Here is a 23,866-nt window from a genome sequence, read left to right as displayed (position 1 = left end):
ACAAGACTCTGGAGGGTGTTATACTTACTGAGTGTTGCTCATGTTGAGGTCTTGTTGCTGCAAATAGACGTCCACACTAAATAACCCCAAGTGTGAAATATGATTTCACCACTGCAGAGACTGGGCTCCTGCCACACATAAAGAAAACAGAAGAAAAAAAAAAAAAACAGACAAAGCACATAAAGAGGTAAATAATGGGAAAGCTCCCTCTTCTGAGACTATTTGTGGGATGTGATTGGTAGCTCCAGAACAGAAAGTAATAGGTCTTGTGGGGAGATTGCCCAATGTTAACAGTAAACAATTATTCTGAAAATTATGAGACATCTATATATAGCCTTGTAACACAAATGCATAAAGAGCTATCAATGAAATATCTGTGCTTATGCTTTTCTTGAAGGTGCCTTGCCCTAACTCCAGCTTTAGCTATGCTCTGTTCAACTATTTTCCTGGGGAGCACTAAACTGTAATGGATTTTAAATCTCCTCCAATATACGCTCCGCTCTGTGAATCAGGGGCTGAGAAACATCACACCTCTTGCATAGCAAGTGCAGCAGGATGCTAGCTCTTTGTGCCACAGGATAGAGAGCCATTGATGTCCAAGCCCATTTAGTGAAAGCCTATTCCGGCTACTGAAATGGACACATCATGACCTGAGAGGAAAGTCAAAAACATAGCCACTAATTTAACATTTAATTAAATCACTGCTATCTCAAGCAAAACAATGGCAATGATAGCATACTGTTGTCCATGTCTTAGAAATTTAGAAGATATTTTATGAATTTGGTGTAGTGTGTGAGACACAAAGGTACAGCAAAAGCCTCTGGACATTCAGAGGTGAGGAGTCAGCGTACATGGCCACAGCAGAGTAATGTAGTGAAGTGCAGCAGATTAAATGCTACTCGGGATAAATCAGCCCAGGTCATTCAAGGGCTGAGAGTGATATTGTGGCCAATAAGAGGTGAAGAAAGTCAAAAAAGGATATCACAGAGCCAAAAGTAAGGAAATATTATGGAAGTGATCAGAAAGGTAAGTCTATTCAAAGATGTGTGCAAATCTCTCTCTCTCTCTCTTTGGAGATAATGCACTCCTTAGCAAAGTATTTCTAGAGAGATCGAATTTTACAATCAGCATCTTGACTTGCCCCTTGACTTGCCCCTTATTACTATAAGTACAGCTTTCAGTAAGTGCTTCATCAGCTGGAGGGGGGTGGTTGTCCAAAATGCAGCACATTTTTTCTGGGATCTTTTCAGTTCACCGTGAGCCTTTTCTGTCCGAGGCTTTCTGGATTTAACGCAGTCAAGATGCATTGCAAACATCTTCCACTAAATCATTGCTACATAAACAATTACTGTGCTGTTAACATCTTTCGCACTGTGCTGAGAGGCCATAGAGCCTCATCATGTTCATGTTTAAATCAACTGAGATGCATCAACTCCACAGTGCGCTTTAAATTAAACACCACCTAGAAAAGGAAGACAAAAACACACTAACCTCTTGTGTTTTCTTGCTCTACATTGTGTAAAGTGTGGTCGTGACTCCTTTGCCCTCGCAGTGATGATGGTTATATCTCCCTCCTCGCCGATGATGATGATGATGATCAGTGTGAGGGAAGCTCGGATCTTGCTGTGTGTAGGTTGCGATTAGCCCTAATTTGCGTTGGCCAGGCACCCGTATCGCCTCTCGGAAGATAGCGCACGACAAAAACACCTACTCCGGACTGTAAGCAACCATCCTTCAGAAGGAGACGACGAGGCTGTCACTGAATCAGGAAGATAACGACATCTTCGCAGGGAGGCATAATGTGCTTGCAGGGCTTCCCCAGAATTACATCAGGGACTCCATGTGCCCGATAATAATAAGAGGTTCACGACCGGGAGCTGTCCAGGTGCTGAAAACGGATTCCAGCGGTTACAGATGCGTGACGAGCGGGCGCCCCAGCGGAAAACCGATAGCCTAAGATTGACCAAAAACCTTCGCAATAGTATCATAGGAAGCATGTATGTAGTCAGTGTTTCCACTAAGCCATAAGAGCCCGCAAAAGTCCTCCTTTATATGCCACCCTGGAAGCGTCGACGTAAAAATACTCTCGCTTCACTTCACCTCTGAGCTTCAGAGCTCCTCGCGATAAACAACCCACCCGCGCGAAAAAAGAAAAGAAAAAAAAAATCACTAATACAGTGACAGTGAAGTGTTTCTGTGACCCTCAGTGGTGAGTTTAATGCAGTTTATCAGGCTGCAGAACACCAACAGCAGGCTCTCTGCGACATTAGAATTGCATCCTAAAACGCATTAACAGGACTTAGATCCCCAAGCATCAAATAAGGCAACATTATAAAGGGTTTATAAGTTGTGACTAATGGCTTTACAAATGGCATTAAACAATTTGCTAAGGCTTTAGATCCCTTTGCAGAAATAAAAAGTAGTCGTCCTTAATACATGCTCATGAGGTTTTCACTTTCAGTGCACTAAGCCATCAAGCCTGCACTTATAAATGTATGATGACACTGCATCTTTTTTTTTTTTTTAAAGTGCTAGTACATTTAAAAGAAAATTACCAGGACTTATCAATGTATTTCTAATACCCAAATTAAAATTACGGACAAACACAGCCCATGAAACTAATTAACAATTATACTTTCTGTACTTTATTTACTTTACTAAATACACACAGTAAACTCAAAGTGCAGGCTGAATCAAGTGTGTGTACCTGTTCTCCAAACACTTCTTGGAAGGGTGGGTTACAGAGCAAACAATCCTGCAGTCCTGTAAGAGGTGAAAAACAAATAGTCCACAACACAGCAAACCACATGAAGACCCCCCCCCCCCCCCCCCCCGTTTTCTATACACTATTTTCTTCCACAGCTGCAACAGAGGGAACACAATCAGGAAGTTTTGTTTCAAGAAGACAGTAACTCCCACTAGATACTTACTCAACTGTCATCGCATACATTGGAAAATCATTAGGAAGGGCCTTTTGTAAGAGCCTGTATGAACAGGAGAAATGATTACAAGCAGGTCAAACCTGTTCACGTGAGCATCAGCTACTATTTTAAGACAGATATGAAAAAATGTGAACCTCTCCTCTCATATATCCCATGAAGTATGGATTCATAAAGGTTATAAACCAATACATTTTTTTGATAAATTTTAAGGGTTAAGAGCTAAACAAAGCAAATAAAGCACATGTTACTAACGGAGGGGTTTTTGTGAACTTGGCCGTAACCATTTAAAAGCTTATAACTTATGTATAAAGCCTTACTGAATGATTGGCTATCGTCAGTTAGTTATGAACTGTACACCATTTAAAAATAGTCCTTCAAAAAAAATAAAAAAATAAAAATAGTGCCTCATTATAACAGTCTTACCCTAACAAAAAGTGTAAAAAGCATTAAATAATCATAAACTGAATGGAAAAAAAATCATTAAAATCCATTTGCCATTGCCACACTGGATGATTGTGGCATGTATAAAATGAGAAAACCCGGGTCACAAAAGTTTAAAAATAGCCAGTTGATGAGTCAACTAACGGTTTCTAAGCATAGAGTGGTAATTATCTGTCTGAAGGAAGTGGTACAGTGTTTCCGTTGACTATAAACTCTACCCACGATTACATTCATGCATTCTTTGCATACCGTTCAGTTTCAGTTGTACCAAACCCAAACATACCAAGATCACATTCACATCAGGTGCTTTATGTCACCAATTCTCTGTCTGACGCAACTTACCCTTCGAAAACAAAACCAACATGTCATCTAATCAGTCTTCATCCGATCCTCTCACACAGAGGTCAGCCTTATTAAAATGACCTCCCAGAGGCTCTTCAGACCTCCAAAAGCCATTTTTGATTTGCTCATACACCAATAATGCCACCATTCATTACAGACTAACAGATTACCAGCCTGTATCCTGACATTTACCTTGCAATGTGGACAAACTGCAATCTCAACATATTTTAACCTAGGGAGGAGCTCACTCACATTAATGCGTCCTCTGAGATCCAGGTGTCATTATGACTTACATACAACCGAGGACCTGAACTAACCACCAAAAGCTGGGATTTTGTGAGCTGGTAAGTGCAGATTACAGATTTATTCAAAGAGATATATGAGATATATTTCTCTAACAACAATAATCAATAATAGTTTAGGAGTCTTTCAGATTTATAAATTGTTTATAGATGTAGGTTTGCCTAAAACATGCTTTCCTGGAGTTGAGTGCTCATGTTCTGTTCTTTGCCAAAAAATGTTTTCTCGTGTTCTAGAGCCAGCAAGGGGGAAAAAAAACACTACAAATGATGGCAGGTAATGATAATTAAAAAAAAAAAAAAAACAAAAAAACACTTAAGGGACAAACAAATTCTATTAAAAAAAAAACACACCTTTTCAGTTTTGTTATAACTAACCTTCCTTATTTTATCTCTGTAGATCATGGAAGCCCTTGCAATGGGCAGGAAGCCACCTACTGTATGAACGGAGGGACATGTTACAAAATAGCTTCTGTGGACACACTCTCTGTGTGTAAGTTTAATGAAAACAATTGCCTTCCATAGGAGAAGGAACTCAAAGAATGTAAAATAAATTGAGACTTCCCAACATGGCAACATTGTTGACTAATTTACAAATTTTTGTGTCATGCTATCCAACTTCAGGTGCAATGAAAATTATAAAGGCAAGCAGATTGTGAACACTGCAGCTCTTCAGCTTTAGCCCCAATTCAGAGGAGGCCGGTTTAATTGCAGCCGTGGTCGTCATTGCCCTCCTTATCTTGGTGGTGCTGGTAGTCATTATCTACTACATACGCAAGTAAGTACATTATAGCTTTAGGAAATGCTTTCAAAGCATCTCTAAGTAGTATCAGGAGGTGTTTATTAGTTTATGTTACAGAATCTTGGTATTAATGTGCACACTTCCCAAGCTTATAACCATACTTGTGTCCACAAATAGGATGCTGAAAGCCAAGAAACAGAGACAAGAGAACCAACAGAACCATAGGCAAGAATACTGGAAGGTACAATCAAGAGCATGAACTTTTCTTCTGATGTAAATTACTACTCTGTTTTTGTTTGTATATTTAATGGCTTCATAAAATAATTGTATTAGTGTCATTTATCTTGTTATACTATCTGAGGTTTTAAGTACGACTATAAAAAAAAAGAAAAAAAAAAGAGTAAAACTGTTGCATTGACCCTAATGGCAGGGTGACGAGTATCACACCAGCATCATTCTGGTGTTAAATCACATTTCAAATCTGTATGCCTTGTCTAAGATATATTAAAGTGCAATTTAAGTGCAACTTTTTGAAATTTGTGGCAGTTTTGGGATTATAACTAACTTGCTGTATGTGATCATGAAATATTTTGCATTTGTAAATATATACTATTATTTTATTGAATGGTTTGAATATGTGATTTCTGGTGCTATGCAAATACATACTCTTACATTCTCTTGTTTACCTATGGGGTCTTAATGGACTAGTCATTCTTCCACCACAGCGCCTCATTCCTAATCTTGCATCTAATCTTAACCCTTAAACCCTATTTGCCCATTGAAGCCTCATGGACCCATAAGAGTGATCTCACTTTACAAAGATGTCAGCACTCTGCAGTTTTAAAACTAAATTGGATCTCACAGTGCTGGACATGCAAGAGCACATGCATGTGTGTAAGGGTCTGTATAATTAGGTTATCCAAGCCATTTATCAGTGCCCTTAAATCTAAAAACAGGGGCACAGGAGATCCCAGGAGTTCTAGGAAAATGGTGCCATCAAATCAGCTTCAATTTGCAGTACAGAGGAGGAAATTAAAACTTGTCGGACTGCATTTTCTATAGTTTGTCAGTCTTTCTGTGTTCCCCAACACATCGACAAAAAAAAAAAAAAAAACACACGTGGGGCAGAAACAACTGTTGGAATGCTGACTACATGGTTTCACTTTAAAATTCTTGCCACTATTAATGACTGGCTGCACACTCATTTGGGCATTAGAAGTTGGACTGACATTGCGCACTTCAGTCAGTTTTACATTTGGCATTATAAAAATGCTACAATGAAAACCATCACAACAGTGAACACACTGAAATCTACTCTGGAGCAGTGCAAAACTGATTTAAATAGGAATCCACTTCAACCCACTGTGAATGAAATATTTTTATTTTTCTTATAAGCAGAAATTCCTTTAAAAATGTACTGGATTAGTGTCTACTATACTGTATAAATTCACAAACTAAATCACAGGTTTTTTTTTTTTGGGAATCTGCTTCATCTAGTGGCAGAATATCTTCCCTATTTAATGCTGTTATTGAGAACATGAATTCAAAAGATTTATTTTTATTTCCTAAAAGCCCAGACACATTGAAAACTGTATCAAAATGACAGAAGACCACAAAGTTTGCCTTCAATATAATGCAAACACACAATGCTCTAAAGAACTTACTCTTTTCTGGCTTTGTCAAACTCACGCGCAATTTCAACGCAGTGTTGTTGAGTCCCACGGACTGCATGTTAGTAATGATGGTGACCACCACCCCCTGTGGGAGAATGGGGTCTGTTCTTGGCACTGATTGATCTCTTCACTGGGTAAAACCAGCAGGACGCTGCTAGCCCCCACAGCGCCTCCTGTGTGTGACACATAGTGTCTGCGTTTTCTGCACTGGCCGTATTTCTGCACTTTCTCCACAACCAGCCAGCCTTGAGCATACAGTCCATCCTCATCCCAGCTGGCCTCAGTCCCATCAACTGGAGCCCATAGCTCTATGGCTGTTTGGGTTTGAGAAAGCCAGGAAGTAAGCCCTTGGTATCCTCCAGGTGGGGACCACCTGGTAGCTGTAAAGCAGAGCGTTACCGAATAGCAGCAGGTCTCCCCGCAGTGGAAAAGGAAGCCGCCTCCTGCCCACTTGTAGGAGTTGTCTACGTATGGGCAATTCACAACACTACCCACGCTTGTTGTGATGATAAAATCTGTGGAAGTGCATCGACAGGTAATACGAACTCACTAGTAGATTTCATCCAAAAAATGAGCATGAGCACTGAGCATGAGCATCATGTTTTATAGTAATTTGGGTCATAACTTCAAACTCGTGATTATATATATTACCTGGAGCGGGTGGTAAATAATAGGGTCATTCTTGTCAGGCACTGTATTGAGCATTCCCACTCACAGAACATATTCGTCATGACATCCAGGAAGTGCTGATCAGCAGCCCGCTCCACAACAGCACTAAGCAGCGTGAAGGCATGAGTGGAGTACAGAAAAGTAGTGCCTGCATGGAGCAAACATACATCTGACTCATAAAGATATTAGCATTGCAATTGCGTTATTTTTTTTGCAAGTAAATGCAGTACGAGATTTACCAGGTTTGAAAATCAGGGGGTCATTCTTAAAAGGTCCAAAGACTGAATGACACTTTCAAAGTTGTCCTTAAGTAGTATTCCTCATGCTCAACTCTTTTTTTCTCTTGGTGTTCTGATCTGTTGTGGGTTTCTCTTTGTTTTCAGATGAGCTCGTTTCAATCTCTTTTTCTTTAACTGAGGGCTTTAAAAGTCGCTTAGGCTTTCTCCCTGTCCTCCTTCACTTTCTTCATCTTTCTCATAATGCGCATGCCACTCAGGTGGGACAGAAGCATGGCGTGAGGTTATTGTGACCTGAAAAGCAAAACAAACAACAGGGTAAACATGAAAGCCAGCTGACCATAAATATTTTTATGTTCAGCTTCTCTTTTTTTTTTTAAACTACAGTTTTGTTTTTTTTTTTTTAAGGTTACTTACATCTTGGCCATCAACTGTTTTTTGGGGAAACTCTGGGACAATTTTTTGGACTGGGACATCAAGATCTAGTTTCCCCTCCTCACAGAGTAGTGCAGCAGCTGCAGACGTGAGGGGCTTACTGATGCTGGCAATTCGCATTACTGTTTCTGAAGTGCATGGGACACGATTCTCCCAAATCAGCATAACCATTCCTAAATTAGACAAAGAATTTGAATGAGTTATATAAGAATGGGAATGCATTGTAGAGGAATATGCTGGGTGGTTACTCATGAAGCATTAACCTAATTTAATAAATTAAGATTATTTAGGACATATTACAGTAAGGAAGCTAAACCAGATCCTTAAAATGTTTTTAGCATTGCAACAAAGAGCAATACCATTACAATGTATATTAAATAAGCAGAGACAGTAATCTAAGCACTTTCCAGTGGTCCACTTCCAGGTGAGACCAAAGCAGCCACATGTCTTGACCTAAAAAGTCTGTTTTAAGTCAATTGGCTGTTTGCCAACAGTGATATGACATTAGCAACAATAAAAATTTTAGGACTTGCTGCCATTCTTGTGCAACTGTCAACCTTTTCAACCATCAGGCAGTGCTACCAATGTTATATCACTGTTGTTGATATAACATTGGTAACAGTGTCCACATTTTTCATATAAAAAAAAAAAAAAATTAAAGGAACACTTTTTAATCACACTATAACATCAAGCTAATTAAACTTCTGGGATATTGAGCTGGTCAGTTAAGTAGCAGAGGTATTGTTAATCAGTCTCAGCACAATCTCAAGAGCATGGAGGAAATTCCAGGAGACAAGCAGTTATTCTACAAGAGCTGCACAGGGCTATAGAAGGTTCTTAACCTATCAGCAGGACTGGTGTCTGCTCCTCTGTGGACAGAGGAACAGGACGAGCACTGCCAGAGCCCTAAATAATGACCTCCAGCAGGCCACTGGTGTGAATATCTCTGACCAAACAATCAGAAACAGTCTTCATGAAGGTGGCCTGAGGGCCTGACGCCCTCTACTGGGCCTTGTGTCCATTGCCCAGCACCGTGGAGCCAGATTAGCATTTGCCATGGAATACTAGAATGGGCAGGTCCACCACAGGTGCCCTGTGCTTTTCACAGATGAGAGCAGGTTCACCCTGAGCACATGTAACAGATGTGAAACGGTCTGCATAAGGCGTGAATAACGTTATGCTGCCTCTAACATCATTCAGCATGACCGGTCTGGTGGTGGGTCAGTGATGGTCTGGGGAGGCATATCCATGGAGGGATGCACAGACCTCTACAGGCTAGCCAATGGCACCCTGACTGCCATTGTTGGGATGAAATCCTTGGACCCAGTGTCAGACCATACACTGATGCAGTGGGTCCTGGGTTTCTCTTAGCTCATACAGGAATGTGAAAAAGAAGGTTTTGCACAGGACTCTATGCAGTCCTGTGCAAAAGTACAGTCCATGATACATTAGCTTGTAGAAACAATTATTAGCATTAACTGTTGTTTTCTGTATGACTTTGTCAGTCTGTCACATTGTTGTGGAGGAATTTTGGCCCACTCTTCTTACAGCATTGCTTCAGTTCATTGAGGTTTGCGGGGATTCCTTTATGCACAGCTCTCATTAAGGTCCTGCTACAGCATCTCAGTCGGGTTGAGATCTGGACTTTGGGCTATTGCAACACTTTGGTTCTTGTCTTTTTCAGCTATGCAGATTTGTCATTCTGTTGCAAATCTGCAACAGAAAATGGCCCAAACTTCTGCTTTTATAGAGGTGGCCGCACTTACTGATGATCAGTTTGCCAAGTTATTTGCAGTACACGTACTTACCCTCTTATTCCTATGAAGCAGTAAGGGTGTACCTTAGTTTTTCAGAGTCCTGTAAAAATCCAGCTCTCAAGGGGTTAATGATTTTAGGTTTACAATGACCATTGTTACATAATTTTCTTCTCAACAAATTGTACAGTATAGGTCAGCAAAGATTTACAGCATGAATATTTCATTCATCAAGATTTGATGTGTGTGTTCCCTTAATTTTTTTAAGCAGTGCACATATTGGAGGTACTGAAATAATTGCAAGTTTGTTCTTTGTACACTCTTATTCTCTTTTTCTATAGCAATAACTGCTATCCCAGCTGTTTTTTTTTCTATGTGTTACTCATGTTTGTGTTTGTATTTGATTAGGGCTGGATGTTTTTCACACTTCTGTAAACTTCATTATCTCAATATGTGATGTGGTGTGGTGTAGTGTGGTTTGGGATGGGGTGGGGTGGGATGGGATGGGAGGGGGAGAGAGAGATAAAGGATAAAAATGCTGTGCAGTCCAGCACCAACCTTCACACCAGACCTGAGCACCATCCACAGAGACTCCAACTACCAGTCCGGGAGCCCCGACCTCATCCTGTCAACACAGACACACGGAGATGCTACAAGTGGGACTGGATTTAAAACACAGTAAAGGGACACTGCCCAATCAGTTGTAAGCAGTTCATAAGCCTACCTCCGTGCCTACCTTTATCCGCTCCACGAGGTCTCTGCTAACCTTTATGGCATCTCTGTATCGATCTGTCTTTTCTGTTCTCTTAACTTTAATATCACCTGAGCTGCTGGCAGCGTCACTGTTGTATTTCAGCCCGACAGCTAAAGCGATCCCCACACCAACCCCACACACCCAAAGTACGGACTTTGACGGGTATTTACAAAAGGCTGACCCTCCCACATCCCGCCTTTGTTGCTGAATAAAAATATTAGCTGACATCTGCTGCTGTCTGGCTCGCGCTCCTGCACGCGGTGTCATCGAGGGGGGGTCGCGCGGTGCTAGCAGGCTGCATTTAGTAGAAAAACGCCGCGGAAAAAACAAGCGCAACATTGTGAGAAACCGTGCTCCTTTTTCTCGGCGATACACCGATTACTTGTTTACTTCCTGTGCGCGTCCTCGTCTCGAAACGGCTCGATCAAGACCAAATAAATCAAATCATGATTCATAGAACATCGAGCAAGGGATATTAGCGAGAAGAGAGACCAGGGAACAGAAATGAGTCCTTGAACAATATCAGCCTTTACCTACTTGTGTACTGGCTATGCTGTCCTACGCAGCGTAAACAGAACACGACAATAAACTGTAGGCGCGCACACACACACGGTAGCGGGTCTCTTCATTTAGAGAACAATATGCTTAAAAACCAAGTTGTCTGAATCAAACATGAGACATTTTTATATGCTTTACAAATAATGACCCACAAATAATTAGAGAAATACAAGTAAAAGTTGAAAACCTACATTCCACATAAGAAAATGCTTAAAAGACCGGATAATAATGCACCTTGGTGATCCACAAGCCGTGAATGTAGGTGGGGTTGTAGGGACACTTTCACAATACCCAGATGGTAATCCCATTTCGATTTGGGGGACTGTGCTACCCTGAAGATATTAGTTTAGACGGTTTTGAAAAGTTGATGCTGAACAGTGCTTTTAAAAATAAAATTTGGTATTCAGATGAAGTCATTCGTCTTGATATGCATTCCATTAATATACAAATGCATTTGTTTAAAAAACAAAAACAAAACACAAGCACACACAAAGTTGGGAGCATTCCATCTGCAGTGTCTCAGAATGCCAACCCACATAACCACAATAGGCCTACATACGCAAGCTAGAGACCAAACTTTGTGCATCTGCATTCAGAATAAACTCTGGTTCTCTCTCTCACCCACACACAGACCCTTATCTTTCCACTGCTTCAGTGAAGGAATTTTAGAGGTCATGCCAACTATTTAACTGCTGTAAGCACGCAATTCTGTGCCAGCACAAAACAATCAATATATTTATTGTATTGCATGTGCATATATGCATGTTAATTTTATTTTTCAACTTTAACTTCAGTGATAGCTACCAAGTAAAGTGAAGGATTTTTCACAATATGCACTCACAAGCCACTTTTAGGCACACCTATTCAATGCTTAACACAAATCTAAAAAGTCAATCACATGGCAGCAAGAAACATTGTTCAAGTGACTTTGAATGTAGCATGGTTCTTGGTGCCAAACAGGCTGGTCTGAGTATTTCCAAAACTGCTGATCTACTGGGATTTTCCCACCAATCATCTCTAGGGTTTACAGAGAATTGTCCAAAAAAGAGAAAAGTGAACGGCAGTTCTCTGGGAGAAAATGCCTTGTTGATGTCAGAGGTCAGAGGAGAATGACCAGAGTGTCTCGTGCTGATAGGAAGGCAACAAATAACTCCTGAAACTGAGGCTACAATTCACACAGGCTCACCAAAATTGGATAATAGAAGTTTAGAAAAAATCTTGATCTGATGAGTGTTGATTTCTGCTGTGACATTAAGATGATAGGATCAGAAATTGGTGTAAATAACATGAAAGCATGGATCCATCCTGCCTTGGATCACCAGTTCAACCTTATGTTGGTGGTGTACTGATTGTTGGGGTATATTTTCTCAGCAACACCAGAACCTACCTGAACATTGTTGCTGATCATGCCCATCTCTTTATGACTACATCTGCTTAGATCATGTCAAACTGGTTTCTTGAACATGAAAATGAGTTCACTGTACTCAAATGGCCTTCACAGTCACCAGAGCTCAGTCCAATAGAGCACCTTTGGGATGTAGTGGCAGATTTGCATCATGGATATGCAGCTGACAAATCTGCAGCAAATGCGTGTTGCTATCGTGTCAATATGTACCAAAAATCTCTAAAGAACACCTTGTTGAATCTATGCTACAAAGAATTGTCAGTTCTGAAGCAAGGTCTACCTAATAAAGTGTCCAGCAAGTGTATATCCCATGGTTTGATTGTTAAACTGTCGCAGTTTTATTAGATAATCATTCAGAAAGATTTCCAAGGGAAATGAGTTAAAAAAATTTTAAAAGTGAAGATATTTTAAGTAGTCATGGGTGAGCTGCAGGGTACCAAAGCAACACATGACAATGCTTTTGCACAGCTGGAAGCCAAACTGAGGTCTGAGGAAAAAAAAAAAAAAAAAAACAGAGCCGGAAGTAATGCAAAATGCTGCAAAATTAATAGATTTATTTTTAACCATTTCAAAAATGTAATACATTCTGCATATGGGAAGATAGTCTATTAAATAGGCTTCCTCTTTTCTTTTGCACTGCAATTAAGCTTCATTCAATTACAGGTCACCTCTGATGGACAAAAAGGCCATGTATGTACCACAAACAAAGTTAGAAAACTTTCAAAACATGCTTTTATTTATATTTATTTTTTTACATTTTAGATATGACACTTGAGACATCTACATTAAAACATGCTTAAAACAATGCACAACCAGTAGACCAAAAAAAAAAAAAAAAAAAAAAAAAAAAATCATACTATTAAGACAAAATGAAAAAATTTTGAACTTTTAAAGAAAATGAACGAAAAAGGACTGGCATCTTGTGCCATTTCTTTAACATTACAGTAGCACCAGTATACATACCGACAGTCACTGCCAATGTATACGTACACTTGTGATGACTTTTGTGTGTGTATTCAGTGGGATGCAATGAGTCTTCTTTAACATAGTTGCTGTATGTGTAATGCTGAGGTTTTACTAAGTGCAAAATTTCTCCACTTTGTCCTTGGTATGTGCATAATCAAGGTGGAATGCTACGTACCAGATCAGCTTCAATGCAGATGTAGAAAACAATTTTGTAACCAATGGTACATGTTATTTCACCAGATGACTTGTCCCCAAAAAAAAAAAAAAAAAAAAAAAAATCTCAAGGATTGCAAAAGGCAGACATAAAAACTGGCTTGCGAAATCAACCGTGTTTCTCAGTTTAGGCTTTATGAGAGGGTTATGGTTAAGCTTTACTTCCCCTCAGTTTTGCTCCTTTGTTGAGTTCTGCTGTAGGCAGGACGGTGCAATAAGAATAGCATCTGGCTGTTTGTCCGCCACCACTGGCAAAGTACGAGAAGAGGGGATTTACAAGAAGCAAGGTGCAAATACATTAAGCCAAAAACCACAGTGTGTGTGTGTGTGTGTGTATTTGTGTGTGTGTGTGGGAGGGTCAGACTGTGCTTTCACAAATTATTGAGTTCCATTAGAGTCTGGTCCAGCATCTGGTGCATTTCGAGGTTCTCTTCTTTAGCTTGTGATAGTTTCTCTGTTAGAACAATCAAACGAAGAAATTTTAATTTCACACAAGCACACACAGGTGAATCATTTGATTAGCTTGCGTTAATAATCAAGCTGGCTACATCATTCAGGTCAGTCAGTAAATCTGAGTGCTTTTTAACCTGACCTGCACAATGCTGACAGCAAACAAGAGGAACACACAGAACAGCAAGCAATCATGCAGATCCACAAATGCACTGCAGCTGATACAGAAGACACCATAACAGTATACAGGAAGATTATTACAGTGCAGGTTATAATAGTTTATTAATATTAAAATGCTAAACTAAAGGTTAGAAAATGACATAATTAAAGATAATCCCTGATTTTTACTGTTTTAAATACACTTCCACCAACAGCAGCACAGACATCGAGCAGCACAGGCATCACACTTTGGGCAACGTAAACGAAAGAGCTTTGGATCTTACGCTGGATCTGATTGTCATACACACACTGAAAGCAAAACCGTAGTAAACAGATCAAACATTTGCACAAGTTAGTCCTCATTCAAGGCCACACGAAGTTCATTAGTGAGAAGGCGGTTTTTCTCAAGTTGATGGTAGAGCCGATCTTTGCAGTCAGAAAGCAAGTTGAAAAACAGAGAGAGAATAGGAAATCAGAGGAAAAACAGGAAAAGAGAAAGTGTAATGCCCTTTGACATCTACCTTCTCTAGAATGGAGAACTGAGAGATGGGTTTAATCTTTGTAACACAGTGAAAAATATCCGAATAGTCATAATAATGAATAATATTACAAAACAAAGTGTTTTGAAGGCTCCTGTTTTATATTTTCGTCTGCAAGAGGTGAACCAGGGCTGTGTGGTGGAAGAAGAAACAGAAAACAGAGTATCACGCCAAAGCAGTAACCCTAAACCCTAAAATGGAATCATTAAAAGTTGAATAGAGAAGAAGCAGAAAAAATAAACAATAAATTCCATCGCTGCGGTGTCTCATTATTCACTCAGTTTCCTGTAAAGCATCTGATTAAATGTTGCAGCCAGTCTCCAGCCCAACTGGTTTCATGTTTAAAAAAGGTTTAAGGATGTAGCTTAACGGATTCTGCTGTCTGATTTTAATTATGAAGTCCCAAATTGCTCACAGCAGAAAACTGCTCACTTTTGCTCCTCTTTGTCAGAATTTATGGCAAACGACTTTAATAAAAAGACTCAGAATGTGTCATTGTGTGTTTATTTAAATACATGACAGGATACCATGTATCATACAAAGCCTGTTTGTCATAAGCACCGATAGCAGTCAATATCATCCAATATTTCATCATTAGATGAGGCTCCACAACTCTTACATTCTGTTCTGTACGCCAACCATTGCTCTACGTCGCCGCAGTCTTCCCGATAACAGCCCAACGCTAATTCCCACCAGTTCGTACATCCTTCCTGCCAATTACTCCTGTCACAATACTACATGTTCAAAAGTGCTTGCATGCATCAGTCAACTAGACTCTCCGCTTTCAGTCAAGTATCTGTAGATGCTGTAGGTTTCTGTGCTTTAGCATTGCTTTGATATTCCTATTATAGCAGCTTCACAGAAAAAAAAAAAAAAAAAAACAGAAACTTTTGAGAAAGAAGAAAATGAACATCAACTGAAATCCATAAAACTACACCAAGAAAAGGAGGAGTCAGGAGCTAATGTTTTGTTGAGATGCAACAAAAAAGAAAGTCAATAACATAACTTAAAATCAAGGCTCCCTGGTTTTATTAGAGCCACTTAAAAATAAATATGAATGAAAAAGAAATGAAAAAGGACAGAGAAAAGAGATACAGCTCACATAGAAGGAAGGACGTTTATTTCTTTTTACACAACGCAGAAAGATTCTAGGATTCTGTACAAGTGATGGGACGCAATTAATGTTGACATGAAAACATGAGGAGGAAAGGGAAGCGAGGACAGAGAGGGAAGGGAAAAAAAAAAAAAAATGGAGAAAAGGCTGGAGAGAGCAGACAGATGCTGCTCAGCCGGCAGGAGGCGTCTTTGATGAGGTGTAAACAATTTATCTGTGTGGAAGAGAAGAAGTACAGTGAACCGGGAGGGGGTCGGAGGGGGACCTACGGAAATTTGAGATGAGCACCAAAATACACCAGAAACATGGGAGTCATGGCAGGGCACCACAAATACCACAATGCACAGTGTAAGTGCATTCTGTGCATTGAAAACACTTGCTAACACACACACACACACACACACTGGAGGGTTGGGGCAACTCCTTCCTCTGATTACAACTTCCTGCTACATCGCAAGTCGCAGAGCTTAACTGACAGATAGTTGTGGTTCCCACAGACTGGGAATTTTATTTAGCAAAAACTGCGGGCTCAGCCACAGTGATGGCAGCTTCTCCTCACCTGGTATGACAGTGCAAATGAGGGTATCACAAGCACACATGGGGCCTTTCTTCTGGACAGAAGTAGACCATATTAGTAGAAGAGTAAAATGGAAACACTACACATAACCATGGGAAAAGTAAAGAAATTCACTGAAAACTGTCCATACTGCAGTCTTGGGTAAATCAACAGCTTGCATGCATTACTTAAGATGTAAAAAAAAATGCCCAGAAATATTACAATGAGCATTAGATTTTTTTCTATTCATGCATGACGCTACTTCATTTTTCCTGTATTCTCAAAAATCAAAGATACTGACAAAAAAGGCTTACAGTATCATCATAATTACACAAATAAAGACAGAGTTGTAATTACTACAAGTGTGGCTCAGGTACAGAGACAACACAGTTCCGTTTTAAGACATTAAACTTATAGACTATATAAAAAGTAAGTAATTTTTTAGTACAGGATGAGATGTTTAGTTCTAGTGGGTGGGTGCAAGAATAAATGAGGGAGACAAAGGAGGTGAGGCAGCTGATGTGTGGAGAACATGGGTACAGGCGAGGGGGGGGAGGTGGCGGCGGAACAAGCAGGTACAGCATGTAGAAAATTACATGGAAGTCATGTCGTTGAGGGCGTGGTCCAGCTCCTCGCTGATGGCCTTGTACTTCAGTTTCTGGGCATACAACTCATCTATTGGTGGGCCAAGGGTGCGTGTTGGGGGGGTGTGGGTGGGTAGGGCAGTCGTTGAAAGAAAGCAAAGGTGGAGGAGCACATGACAACGAGGTGAAAGGTGAAGCATCCAGACCATTTGCAGGACAGGGAAGGAAAAATAGAAAGAGAGGACAGAAAGTTGAAAACAAGGAGGAAAAAAAAGGAAACAAAAGTTACACCAGAATGACAGAATGGAAGTGCAACAGACGTAATGGTAAATTCCTCAGCACCAGCAGAAATGGGCTGTATTTCACTGCCATACGGTTCTTAGTGCTTATAAGAGTAGGTCTCCATATCTAAGCCTAACGTCGCTGCTCAGCTTCAAAGCCGTTCTTTCCTACCTGGAACCGAAAAAGTAACCAACTAGATTTAACACTGAAAGGATAAGAAGTACCAAAATAGAAGTGTGAAGCTGTCTGGAAAAACAAACAAACAAAAAAAAAGAGCCATGATGACATTAAGAGGAAGCAGGATAGAGCTCAAAAAGCATTTTTTTAAAAAAAAAAGCACTTACCCAAAACAATTCCACTGACACAATAAACATGTTAAAATAACCAGAGTAGCATTCTGGGTTCAGAGGCACAAAAAACATACCTTCCAGGTCATCAATGGTCTTCTCAAGCTTAGCTACTGATCTCTCAGCGAACTCAGCACGAGTCTCAGCCTACATTACAGACACAGAGTCGCAAGTCAGTCCAGCACTTGAATACTGACACAGTGACTTGTGTAAATTATCCTGGATTGAGCTTAAAATGCCAGATAAGGCCTCGTGAAACTGTACCTCCTTCAGCTTGTCAGTGAGGACTTTGATCTCCTCCTCATACTTGTCCTCCTTCTGTGAGTACTGTGGGCCAAAAATAACAGTGATAAGGAACCACAACATGCACAGAGTTAAACATATTTGACATTTATAGAAATGAGTCTGAAGTGAAAAGGATCTTCTGTTCCACATCCGGCAATTCTGCTGGGGAGCCGCAGGGTTTGACAGCATGCAGTCGCCCAGAAGGGTCACACTTACCTTCTCAGCCTGGGCCTCCAGTGACTTCAGGTTGTTGGTCACAGTTTTCAACTCTTCCTCAAGCTCAGAGCATTTGCTGGTGTTTTAGGGGATAAAGTTGCCAAGGACGAGGAGGAAAAAAAAAAAAAAAAAAAAAAAAAAAAGGAGGGAAACGAGGACGGACAGATCCGGAGGTGGATGAGGGAAAGTAAGAAAGAGGGGGGGGAGGGAGAGGAAACAAAATAAATAAGAACTACAGGGATTTAACAAGGAGGGAACGCCAAGTACCTCAAAAGTGCCTTAACAGAGCAGGAATGTGAGAAAAGCAATGTCAATCTTGAATTCACACAAATTAGTAGTGTGTTGCAAGGAAACCAACAATTTGGGTGATGGCATTTTTTTGGATCGAAATATGGTGCATTTGTGTGGTGTTATTCTTCAGCCCCTGCCATGTTAGGCATGAAACGGTCTAATTATACTTAGAATTAAAGAGCATAATGAAAGAGAGGCGCAAGCACAGCAAGCAAAAGCAGTGAGAAGAGCCACTCAAAGATACAAGTGTGTTAGAATTTCTGTTTGCAGTACCTGTATGACTGTGGAGTTTAGTGATTTCATGCTTTGCTCCAAAACCCTTAGCTCATCCTCCACTCTTCGAGCACGCCTGTTAGTGGGTGTGGCGCACATGTGCAAGCCAAAACCATTCAAACCATGAGGAGCATGCAAATAATCAGCAGATACATTAAGAACACAGGGCACACTGTTCAAATGGAAACAACTACTACACATTTAAGTGTTAGCGCTCGAAGCTTCCTGAGTATTTAAATTACAGCATATGCGCGAGTTTAAGCAAAGATCGAGCGCGTGGAAAGGTGAAACGGCTTACCCTTCTGACAGCTCAGCGCGCTCCTCTGTACGCTCCAGGTCGCCCTCAATGATGACCAGTTTACGGGCCACCTTTACGTGCAGCACAACAAAGTGTTTAGAAACAACAAACGCTGAATGACTGTGAGACAGTTATGATTAGGCTGCATCCAGCTCACAGTGTTCCATACGCATTGGTTGCAGAAGTATCCATTTCAAAGCTGGAGACAAAAAAAAAAAAAAAAAAAAAAAAAAAAACTTGCCTCCTCATATTTGCGGTCAGCCTCCTCAGCGATGTGTTTGGCCTCTTTAAGCTGGATCTCCTGCAGCTCCATCTTCTCCTCATCCTTCATGGCCCTGTTCTCAATAACCTTCATGCCTCTGTGTGAGGAAACAGTCAAAGAATGCTAAGAATTAGGTGGTGAGACTTGACAGACTTCCTACAGTTTCCCTGAGGACCCATGTGTAGTTAAACAGTAGTGCTGGCTAGTAAATCTTTGATGTGCTGGTTAATCGTTTTCCGAAATTAAAAAGGGCACAGTCATTTCTACAAAGGAGTGGAAACGTGGTCACGAGGGCTATTTACCCTCTGCTGCCTGGCCGCTGCAGTCTTAGCCTGCGCTACTCACAAAACTCACCTCTCACTCTCATCAGCAGCCTTCTCAGCCTCCTCCAGCTTGGTCAGAGCAGTGGCCAGACGCTCCTGAGCACGATCCAACTCCTCCTCAACCAGCTGGATACGTCTGTTAAGGGAAGCGACCTCTCCCTCAGCCTAAGGAGAGAAGAAAGGCACATCAGGAGAGTTCTTTTGAAGACCGATCAACAAATCGTTGACAAATCACACAGCAAGATAGTCGATCCAAAGCATACAGCTGGTGAATTTATTTATTTATTTGAGTAGGTGTCTCCAGCACTGTTTTATGCCCTCTAATCATGGCTGTTCCAAGGTGTTATCTGTGAGCCACCTGTTGGGAAAAAGCCCTCCCACCAGGCCTGCTCCTCATTGACTATGTATAATGATAATTTCCCAAACTAACATAAGGCTGAATACCTTACCTCATTACTGAGCCCCCCCTTGAGAGAAACATTAACAAGGCTCGAGTCAAAGGGCCTGGCACAATTAATGAACACTGAAAATGACTGCTTGCATTGTACAGCTACAAAGTAGGCTCCCTGGGGTCTGAAACATTTAAGTGTAATTTATCTGGTCATCACCGTAACCTGCGGGTGTGTGTTAACTGAGCTGGTATCTTTACAGAAAAGCTGATGTGCATGAGTACGCTGAAAAGAAAAAAAATAGGAGGGCCTTTCTATGATTATTCAAACGTGTAGTTACATCTGCTTCCTGATACTGCTCAGCAGGTATCAGAGCTGCAGTGCTTACTGAAAAGAGGATACATTCAACAGAAGCCTGCCCATAAGGCGAAGGTCTTTTCAGACGCTTTCCCCCTGCAGCTCTGGACCAAAGTGCATTTGAAGTTTTAAAGCATATATAGAAGTCTCTAATAACCTAGAAACCCATCAATGGTTTCTACTCTACCTAACGCATATAGTTGGTTAACATAAATTACAAGCTGTTACACTAAGCCTGAGATTAACTCTGACTGCTTCGAGCCTGTGCACAAAGATTTATTTCCCGTCTAGATAACTGCCGCTGAGTCCATTGCTTGTTGCCGTGAAAAGCTGTTGTCCTTATATGGGCAAGTCAAAGAGCATAAGCTGACAGAGCACACTGGCACCTTCACATGTTGCCACAGCAGTAATTTCCTGGTTGCTGAAAAGACTTTATTCAAATGTTTGGCCTGGTCCTGATTTGGCTGGAGCAGTGAATTAAAGGGGCTTACTAAAAAGCAGGTTTACCGGAAAAGTTGCGGCATCAAAGGAGATGCAAGTGAACTCGGAGATGAGACAATACAATGGCACAAATTGCCACATTTGTTGCTGAGCCGCTATGGCATCAGCGGCCTAACGTTGCCAATTAGAGGCGCTTAGCCAGGAGCAGCGGGCTATCAAAGCCTCATCTGAGACTTGCGGTGGCGCACAGGGGAGTCAAGTAAAGCTCAGCTTCCAGCACCGTGATGCGTCAAGAGAAATCCCGCTATGTCACTGTGTATCAATTCAAACTGTCGCCCTACATGAACTTAACACAAGTGCACAGGAAATGCTATAGGGGGGAGAAAAAAAAAAGCAATTTTGCGCTCGCAGGTGAGGCTCTAAGCGCGGTAAACGTGCTTACTTGTTCCCTGGCTTTCCTCTGAGCGAGCAGCTCCTTCTGTAATCTCTCGGCTCTCTCTTCAGCACCGTCTGCCTGGTCTTGCAAGGATTTGATCTTTCGTTTTACTGCATCCAGCGATGTAACTCCCGCCATTGTTTGCCGTACCGCTATATAAAAAAGACTACACTTTGCGCTGCAGCACAATTTCCGAGAAACTGACCAGAAACGAGGTGACGTCCTTGATTGTGCAGAAAGCTGCGTGAAGAGGGGCAAAACAGTGCGCAAGCTTTCTGAAGACGCACTGTGCGGTGCCTGTATTTATCCAGGAAGTACGGTGATTACAAAATAAGCCTTAAAAAATAGGAATCCCACAGGGCTGCGCAATACTTTAAATCGTGGAAATGTGTTGCACTGCCCCATAAAATAATAAAATGTAATAAAATGTAATAGATAAAAAATACAAATGCCTTTTAATGACGCGAACACACCCTGTCTGTCACAAGTGAGCATACTTGCAGTGAACAAACTGTGCTACAGCCCCCTCTGCGGGTCCGCCGTGAGCAGTACATACGTGGCAGTGAAATGCTTTGAGAGTACAGGCCATTCAGTGAGTCCTCACTGACTACAGTAATTACAGGCTGCGTTTGAAACTTTGCAAATATCACGGAACAGCCATCCTAAAATATGTAAGAGGAAAAACAAGTCCATAAAACACAAGTGGTAGTTAAACTTATTTGAACACCCCACGCAAACTTTCTGGTAAATATCGTAAGGGTAAAGGACACTATTATACTTTCTGTAGATTATGAAATACACAGTGGAATACGAGAGAGGAAGACTGTCTTGACTTTTGACCCGCTTTGCGCCCCCCCCCTCCCCAATCCACACACACCCATGATATCCAATTAAAAGATTATTACAACGGAGGCCGCGTACAAGCCCCTCTGAGACCTGATTCCTCTGACTGACTTTTACAAGCAAACATCTCTATTAAAGGGACTGTTATCGTGAAAACATATCTTTATGGGGACCCGGGTGACGACATTTGAATGCTAAAAACTAAATTCTTTACATAGTTGTTCAATACAGTATATTGCCATGTATTTATTCAAAAGAGAAGAAAACACTGGGGCAACAAAATCACTTTTTAAAAAATGGACAGTTTATTCAAGTTTCTGAAAAAAAAAAGTTTTTTTTTCTTTTTTTTTAAGTTAGTGTGTTGCCTAGGGCATTTCGATGGGGAACTGTTTTTCTTGTGGTCAGCAAAAAGCGCAGCACGCAGATGTGAGCTCTATCTTGACCATATAAAGCAGTGGGCTATATTTATCCAGGCGCTTGAGCTTTTGGGAAGGCTGCGCGTTAGTATACTTCACTTATCGCTCTGAAAAGACCTAAAAACGCAGAGACCACGGTTACAAAATTTCATAGAAATACCAAAGAGGCTGCAGGGGAGAATGAACTGAATCTGAAGTAAATGTTTTAAAAGTGTTGCAGTTGAACGGTTAAGCTGACCTTCTTTGGATTGACTTGTGATTGTGCACGTGCATTCTTGACTAATCAGGAAGCGACAGTTCCAATTGCTGGTCTAAATGTTTCATTTAAAACAATTATTGTTGAGGATTAACTTTTCAGGAAGGGCAGTGGGGGGAAAGTCCATCCATCCACGAACCGGGGCATTTTAAATTTAGTTTCTCTGCGGTGGTAACCTGTCGCTTCCCTCAGAGATGGCAGAATGGAGATGTGGGCAAGCGTGTAGGAATGGTGCCATTGTAAATCCCTTTCTTACTTACATCTGTGGCTTTCTTCTCAGCGAGCTCAAGTTTCTCCTGGGCATCTTTAAGAGCCTCGGAGTACTTGTCCAACTCATCCTCAGTTCCCTTCAGTTTCTTCTGCAGAGCTACCAAATCGTCCTCAAGCTGAGTTTCAGTGCAGGACAGTTTCAGAGGTGATCAGCGGAGAGTCGGAGTTGCGTGAACGCGCACAGGCGCAAGAGCGCATACACAGAGAGAGACAGGGGACAGGACAGGGGAAAGAAAGAGACAGGAGAAAAGTTAGGGAAGCCCATGCACTTCAGGATCAGATACCTTGGTGGCGACCTCCTCGGCAGTCAGCAGCTTTTCTTCAGCCGTTTGGAACTCCTCAAACACTTTATCTCTTTCGTCCTCAGTTAGACGCAATTTCTTTTCCAACTCTCTTATCTCGTCCTCTAACTTCACATGCATATGAAGACATTATAAAGTTAAACAGAATATAAAATAAACATGCAGTTTTCAATGATCAAGCGATATTTCTTTTAAATATATTGAATCAAAGTAATTTCTAGGGTATATTTACATTAGCACTCGCTAACGCAGTGGAGAGGATGACTTTTTATCATCGTCTCCACTTAATCAAAAAAATAAATAAAAAATTAAAAAAATTATTCTTAATTTAATCCTTAACTGGGATTATCCATGAAAAATAATTAATCCGTTTTTAGGAGGCGATCCATTTAAACTGGAGCAGCTGTATGCCGCAACTGGTATTCCTGCTTTTTCTATGCATCTTTCGGGTTTTCCAACAAAAGGAAGTTTAAAAAAAAAAAAAAAAAAAAAAAGCCGACCTGTTTGCTTCTGTCCTCTGCTGCTTTCTTGTCTGACTCGGCCTGCTCAGCTCTGTCCAAGGCATTCTCCTTGTCGAGCTTGAGCATCTGCATCTTCTTCTTAATGGCATCCATGGCTGCTTAGTGCTGCACCGACAAAACGTCCAAAGGAAAACCAAGGAGAGACTGGGAGAGGGGCTGGGGCGTCTGTGCCTAACTGAACGCTAAGCTGGAGTGCGGGCTCTGCCTGACTTTGCACTGTCAAATAT

General features: G+C 41.1%; 4 protein-coding genes across 11 annotated transcripts in view; 1 reads left to right on the top strand and 3 right to left on the bottom strand.

Moving 5' to 3' along the window:
• tmem266 (transmembrane protein 266) overlaps positions 1–2,062 on the bottom strand; it is a 28,958-nt gene extending 26,896 nt beyond the window's left edge. Inside the window, exons 1-2 of the mRNA XM_030731628.1 lie at positions 1,492–2,062; positions 29–128 (exon numbers count right to left, since the gene is read on the bottom strand). Of these exons, the coding sequence (XP_030587488.1) occupies positions 29–42 (14 nt within the window). The 5' untranslated portion in view covers positions 43–128; positions 1,492–2,062. The remainder of the gene's footprint in view (positions 1–28; positions 129–1,491) is intronic.
• A 2,232-nt stretch (positions 2,063–4,294) lies between these two features.
• Positions 4,295–5,338, top strand: nrg4 (neuregulin 4). Its single transcript, XM_030731070.1, is given in 5 exon segments — positions 4,295–4,301; positions 4,425–4,521; positions 4,649–4,670; positions 4,672–4,802; positions 4,944–5,338. Coding segments are annotated over 5 exon segments (339 nt in total). The 3' UTR covers positions 5,026–5,338.
• Positions 5,339–6,293: 955 nt separating this feature from the next.
• lactb (lactamase, beta) lies at positions 6,294–10,711 on the bottom strand. Its single transcript, XM_030731905.1, is given in 18 exon segments — positions 6,294–6,461; positions 6,464–6,535; positions 6,538–6,759; positions 6,762–6,804; positions 6,807–6,866; positions 6,869–6,931; positions 6,933–6,984; positions 7,098–7,149; positions 7,152–7,256; positions 7,348–7,380; positions 7,383–7,418; positions 7,421–7,438; positions 7,441–7,543; positions 7,545–7,619; positions 7,621–7,638; positions 7,762–7,952; positions 10,092–10,158; positions 10,270–10,711. Coding segments are annotated over 18 exon segments (1,602 nt in total). The 5' UTR covers positions 10,627–10,711; the 3' UTR covers positions 6,294–6,426.
• A 2,063-nt stretch (positions 10,712–12,774) lies between these two features.
• tpm1 (tropomyosin 1 (alpha)) lies at positions 12,775–23,866 on the bottom strand. Of its 8 annotated transcripts, none has more exons than XM_030732469.1 (10): positions 23,619–23,866; positions 23,101–23,226; positions 22,807–22,932; positions 19,440–19,573; positions 19,065–19,182; positions 18,824–18,894; positions 17,962–18,037; positions 17,725–17,787; positions 17,538–17,607; positions 12,775–13,883 (listed from the first exon to the last, which is right to left on the bottom strand). In XM_030732469.1, exons 1-10 carry the CDS (start codon positions 23,730–23,732, stop codon positions 13,801–13,803), a joined length of 981 nt encoding a protein of 326 aa, XP_030588329.1. In that variant the 5' UTR covers positions 23,733–23,866; the 3' UTR covers positions 12,775–13,800. The 8 variants fall into 8 exon arrangements, with proteins under 8 accessions (XP_030588329.1, XP_030588326.1, XP_030588325.1 ...); XM_030732463.1 differs by lacking the exons at positions 12,775–13,883; positions 22,807–22,932 and adding exons at positions 15,670–15,905; positions 16,844–16,922 and having other exon boundaries at positions 23,619–23,865; XM_030732462.1 differs by lacking the exons at positions 12,775–13,883; positions 23,101–23,226 and adding exons at positions 15,670–15,905; positions 16,844–16,922 and having other exon boundaries at positions 23,619–23,865.

This window comes from Archocentrus centrarchus, chromosome 6, assembly GCF_007364275.1.
Source record: "Archocentrus centrarchus isolate MPI-CPG fArcCen1 chromosome 6, fArcCen1, whole genome shotgun sequence".
Lineage (NCBI taxonomy): Eukaryota > Metazoa > Chordata > Actinopteri > Cichliformes > Cichlidae > Archocentrus > Archocentrus centrarchus.
The sequence above is the reverse complement of the archived record's forward strand: the minus strand, read 5'-3'. Positions and strand labels throughout refer to the sequence as shown.